General features: G+C 39.2%; 1 protein-coding gene across 1 annotated transcript in view; it reads right to left on the bottom strand.

The window, feature by feature from the left end:
* The window catches only part of PCSK1 (proprotein convertase subtilisin/kexin type 1), a gene marked incomplete at both ends in the record, with an annotated part of 18,667 nt that overhangs the window by 1,269 nt on the left and 11,105 nt on the right, over positions 1-6,293 (bottom strand). Inside the window, 3 exons of the mRNA XM_010072905.1 lie at positions 2-74; positions 1,266-1,478; positions 3,738-3,910. Coding sequence (XP_010071207.1) covers positions 2-74; positions 1,266-1,478; positions 3,738-3,910 — 459 coding nt within the window. The remainder of the gene's footprint in view (position 1; positions 75-1,265; positions 1,479-3,737; positions 3,911-6,293) is intronic.

Genomic DNA, 6,293 nt, shown 5'->3' with positions numbered 1-6,293 from the left:
CCTCCTGCCAGTGGCGCAGAGGCAGAGGTCCCAGTGTGAGTCTCTGTACATTCATTGTGAAGATCAGCACTTGTCTGACAGAAAAAAAAAAACAAAAAAACCCCCAAAAAAACCCAGGTTGCACGAATAAACAGTTGTAAATACAGTCACATCCACACTCGCAAACATAACCACGTATCCTTTACTCAGTGTATATTAATACATTCCTCACCAGCAGAAAAAGTGATGGAAGTTTAAATCTGTTCATATTTCAATCCACTCATTTTGCTTCAACTATAATTTTTGTATCAAAACGCTTTGTGTTGGAACACAATACTCCCACACTGAATATCTTATTTTATTCTAAGGTTTCACAATAAGTGTTTCAGGCTTCCTGGTGAATCATAAAAACAGATCATTGTGTTTGGCCTAGAATATTTTAAATTACTGCTTGCTAGAAAATTACTCATAGGATTAGTATTGGTGTTCTGCTCCCTCTTCAGCAGAAGAACTATAATTTGCAATGAAACATGTGCTTTATTTGGAAATTAAATACCAAACTCATCTGCCCATGTATCTAGATTTCGTCTACGAAGAGAAGCCACTTAGGAAGGACTGATCTCCTGGCTAACTTGGAATGACATAGTTTTAATCCCCATCACTGTAGTTTATTGTAAAATTAGCATCCACCAGGGCTGAACAGAAATTATAGGTACTTCATCATTATTTTATCACAGCATTTTCTTCAGTACAAGTTATTTCTTGCACAGTTAATGAAGGCACACAGACTGATCCGCCTGCTCGCCGAGTACCTTTTACAGGTTTGGAAGCACTATTGTTGCTGTCGTAAGTAGGAACTCAAGGGCTGACAATCTTAGAAAAGCTAAATGGCAAGGTGTACCAGAGGTACTGACTCATACGGTACACCAGCTTCACAGGTTCTTTTTCCTTTTACTCCAAACATCTCTTCATCTGCCCCTTCTGAAGAATATCAGACTTCATGCACAGATTTCTCTCATACACAAACAGCAGACAAATTCAGCATGCTGATTTAACTGCATTGACACAACCATTTCGTTTACCCATTGCTTTACAGTAGAAGATGTTCCAGGAATACAACCACTTTTTGGATTACAAATCCCTCGATGTTTCAAGGCAAAAGTACTAAGCACGTAACACATAATGTAAGGCAAGCACTTGAAAACAAGTATTCAAGAGATCTCTCTTGCAATCTGCATATATAATACATTTCTATGTTTGTTCTGAATCTGGTAAAAACAACCTACAATTCTTTGGTCAGTATAATCCCCACTGCTGTATGCTGTGGCCAGAGTTGAAGAGCACTTCTCTGCATACCAGGGAGAAAGGCCTTGCTGAGAAGCACTGCTAATGGAGATAGTGTAGATACTATCAGTGTAGCCATCGCAGTCACAGTTGTCACCCTGCCGGCCTCCATTCCCTGAAGCCCATACGAAAATTGAGCCTTTCCCACTTCGGCCCTAGAGGAAATGGAAATGAGTGGTTATCAAAGAGATTTCAGTCTCTGTAATGTGTTCTTAACAACTCCTCCCTCCAAAAAAGTGTAATATATCAAACAGTTTCAGGTAGAAAAGGACAATTTTACATAAGCACTGTAGAAGACAGAGACAGAAGAAACCAGCTACTGGAGGTATCCTACTTCACACTCCACAGTACATCTCTTAAGTCTGACTGGTTTAGGTTTAGTGTTTCAGGTATACCAACTTTCCTCAGAATAGGTTTTTAAGTTAAAAACAGAGATTGTGCTCAACAGGTAAGTCTTCCCCCAAGCTGATGTTTTAGTCCTGAACATTTCTATGAAAAAATATCTTTTTTTTTTTTTTTAATAATGGCAAGTTTATCAGTGATTATTTCAGTCACCTTTCCTGTGATCACAGAGGTATGGGTAAGTTGTACGAGTGATGTACATGATATGACTTTTCCACCAATTCATTTTTTGTAAGGCAGCCTTACACAGTTGGCATTCACTTGCTGAAACACAGTGAACCAGCAAGCACATCTGACTGAAACCTCTCCCTTTTCCTACAGGTCTGTGGGCTAGCACAACCAGACTCCAGACACAAACATGTTCGTTCCCTGCTCTGGTCTCCAGTGTGTAATGAGTGAGCAAGCAGCTCACAACTGATGTGGACAGCTGACAGCATGTAAACCATCATAGAGGAAACACATATCACCCTGTTAAGTCTTAAACTGTGCTAGTCCTTCAGATGAAAAAAATCTTTTTCATGTGAAGAGCAAAAGTTTATATGTTGCTCATTATTAACACATGTACATTCACTGGAAACAGTAGCTGAAATATGGATTTTTATCATCCCAGACAGAAGAGATTTGAAGTTATTCATGCAAGGGCTAAGACATTTGCAGCACTCAAATCATTAAAAATAAAGAAAATAGAAAAAATAAGCTGTACTAAAAAATAAGCTGTACTTTTTGTGATAAAACTCCTAAAATGGGAAGGACAACCCACATCAATTACAGAAAATGAAGTATCTTCTTTTGAGGATAAAGGCTGTAGTCCAGAAAAGCCCTGGTATATGTAAACATCTGCTTTGTTTTCACTTAAGAGTGCTACTAATGCCTCTCAGATGCTTAAGGCTAAGCATAGACTTAAGTGCTTTACCAGGCTGACCCTAAGTGTAATGGAGACCATCCAGGTCCTTGAAAAAGGTCTGACAAATTAATGGGTAAATTTGCTCGCCTTAAGAAATAAAACAAGTTGATACATTCTTCATCAAACAACCTTTTTCAGAGTAAGACCACTGACACTAACTCCCTAATTACTGCCTTTAATTCTCCCTCTTCTCTTGCTGCCTAAGTACTTAATGGACTTAAGATCTCTGTTTATCACCAGCCCACTCCTCTCGGTCTCCATTCTTTCCTCACAGTATGTTTGTCAGCTGCCAGAGTCTTCTCTCTTCTTCTCACCTTCTGTCTGCTATTAACTGCCCTTTTTCCAAAATCCTCTTTCTCTTTGCTTCTGTCTTTCAAGCTTTCCTCCATTTCTCTCCACTCCTATCTCTGACTCAGTCTTCCTTTCTATATTAGTCTCTGTCCATCTTTAGATATCTTTTCACCTCACTGGTAAGAGCAAGAGTAGTTCATCAATACACCTCCAGTAGCTCTCCGTGTGCACCCTACTTATCATCCAACCAGATCTAAAGAGGATAGCACAAAAAAGAACTGTAAAAACAGTGTCTCCAATACTCTTATTCATGAATTTTTACTATCTTCATGCTAATTGGATCATGATATGCACCGATTTATAAACAAATGCAATTAACCCAACACAAGCCCATCCACAGGGTGCTAAAATGCATCACTATTTCACATAGCAAAATATTCACAAAGCAGAAATTTTGTATTAAATTTTATACACTTTCAGTGCAGAAATCCGATTACTGATCAGTGCAAAACAAGCAGCAGAGAATGGTGGGGGTAGGGCCAGAAAAAAACAGCAAAAGTAAGGATGGAAAAAGAAAGCTTATCTGTGGAGAACACCAGCTTAAAAACAGCTTAGAAAGCTCGAATGGTGCTTTTTTAAAAGTCCTGTTCTGTCTGCTAATTTCTCTGACCTGTACTATTACAATCCTTCTCCTCCTTTTCAAATATGTTTGAGCAAAGACAGCACAAACCATTTTAATTTCTTCCCTGATATATCAAACATTTTAAAATTCCGTTATCTGACACATTTTATTGTATCTTTCTCTGAAGTATCATACCTGTTTTATCCCATACTCGAAAGCCTTCTGTGCCAGTCTCCCAGGCCCCTCCACAGTTTTACCATCATCATTAGGGCCCCAGCTTGCACTGTAAATATCCACATGTTCTGGATTGAAACCGATGGAACTGGCTTCAATAGCATCAGTGACTATTCCATCCAGCATTCGTATACCTTGACAGAAAAAAACAAGCAGACTAGATTACCTTCTGTTCCCTCTTCTTTGTCTTTTTAATGGTTTGTAATGTCTCCAGCAAAATTAATGTCTAATTATTGCAACCACACCCTACTGCTGTTCATGTAAATAATACTCTAGACACTTCATGAAGTGAAGTGAAACAGTACACTTACCCTTTATTTGCAGAGCTCGGTGCTCTCTGCAAGCATTAAAAAAGCCCTTCTCAAAATTTTGGTTGCCTCTTACTTACTTATTTTTCTCTTCTTACAGAGAGCCAAGAAGATGACGTTTTGCTTACTGTTCCTGCTTTTTGTTATTGCATTGAGCCCCTTCCAGACTCTTTTTTTCCTCTCTGTTTAATCTGTAACAAAGACTTCTCAAACTGCTAGCATATTGCTAAAATTAAATAGGTTTTATTAACATTACTTTTAGAGTTCTAAGAGTTTTAGTTCAAAGATGTAGTTCTGAATGTTCTGACTAAAACACTTTGTCCTCACAGTCATTAAGGTTTTGCTGTCTCTGTGACACTGCTATTTCACTAGCTCTTCAATCTCTACCACAAAAAATTCTCACTGTTGTTTTACTGCCATGCTTTTTCTACTGTGAGCAATCCAGAGATGCCACAGATATCTACCCATTAGCATTTTATTAGGAAGTGTATGATCTAATCTCCTTCAGAGCAAGCCTGATCTCAGTGGTACTTAAAATTCAGTGGCAGGCAGTGGTTCATCTGCACTGCATCTCTCGCTTTGCAAATCCCGAGCTCTGCGGTAGGATTGCTACCACTGTCCAGTGCTGGAGGATAGAAATAGCAGAACTCTGGCAAAATTCCCACTGTGGCACAGCTCTCCCAGCAATATAAGAGCCACAGCAGTCAGAATTCAGCCTGTGTTTTCAAGCAATAAAAATGTCTGGGTTCTCTTGAACTTGGCAAGTTAGTACCACAGCAGCTGCACCATTACTGGCAGTTGGTGAATTATTAAGTACTCATTTTCTAGTATCTTCCACAAAATGGGGATTTTTCCAAAGCACAGCAGTCAAAAAGTGGTTGTTCTGTTAAAAAAAAAAAGAAAATAAGAAAAACCCTGAACCTTTCCCTTGCAGCTCAGTGCCTTGTTCTTTTTTCACACTTCCAAGCAGGAAAAAAAGACTGTAAGTATATAATTCTTTTCCCAAATGGCTGGCCTCTAAGACTTGTAATACTGCTGAGATAAACCTGGGCTTTATTATTTCACCCTAATTAGTGGCAAAAAGAGACAAAGGAGCTAATTCTCTCAACCACTGCTATTCCACTATCACTCACAAAGCTGGGAAAAGTATAAAGGTGTTATTTTGTGCCTCAGGTACTAAAAACACCCCTTACCCTGGACAGGCTTAAACTCATAACATTTTGAATACTCATTTTTCAGTTGGCTCAGAATCATGAAATTCTCTCATAGCAGCACACTGTAAGCAAAGATCTGCCTGTGTGGAAATGACTGCAAGCTCTGGGTGCAAGCTTGCAAAACATAATGAGATACTGGAAATGCAGAGAGTAGTGTACAGGTATTTCCCACAGAAGAAGACAAAGCCAACTGTGCAGATAAATAATGTAAGAAGGAAGAAAACGAGAACACTGACAACACAGGGATGAAAACAGTTCAAGAAAAAAAACCCACTGTCTTGTTTTTGTGATCTCCAAAAATCCTGCTTGTTCAAGTCAACTTAGGGAGTTTTGACGACTGCAATAGTATTTCCCTAAGCAGACTCCAATTATATCCTCTTGTACAAACTCCTTTCTACTCTTCCACATGCCACTCCCATCATCAGTCCCACAAAACCAAAGGGCAAAGCCCAAGGTAATTTCAGACACATACATGTATCTGCCTGGCAGAAGGCTATTTTTAGCAACATGTCACTGTGCGGGAACTCTCAGCCCTGTCCTTTGTAAAATGGACCTTCTTAATCACTTGATTTCCATGGCAGGACCAGAGCAATATTGTAGCACAGCTCTGCGGTTAGGTACGTGTGACAATACACGCACCTTCCTTTATTCCAAAGGTGACCAACACACACACATTTCTCAGCTCTGTACAGAACAAGACGTGAATGTTGAAGGACACTGAAAGGTGTGAAAACTGGCATTAAGAAGTATTTTTTTCACACAGGGCACAGAAAAGCCTATGGGGTTCACAGCCACAAAGTACCAAAGGGACTAATAAGGTTTCGGAATAGGGCCAGGCATCGATGTGACTAGTGAGAATACTCAGGATTATTAAAGTCATTATTTTCATGGAAAACAAAAAATTTTGAATGGAATGTTTTGGTTTACCCCTCAAGGCGAAGTTAAACCAACAACTGCTGCTGAAGATTAGAGAACAAGGTGTTCCAAATGTCAGA

This window comes from Pterocles gutturalis, unplaced genomic scaffold (genome assembly GCF_000699245.1).
Source record: "Pterocles gutturalis isolate BGI_N339 unplaced genomic scaffold, ASM69924v1 scaffold21336, whole genome shotgun sequence".
Taxonomy (NCBI): domain Eukaryota; kingdom Metazoa; phylum Chordata; class Aves; order Pterocliformes; family Pteroclidae; genus Pterocles; species Pterocles gutturalis.
This window is presented reverse-complemented; position numbering and strand designations above follow the sequence as displayed.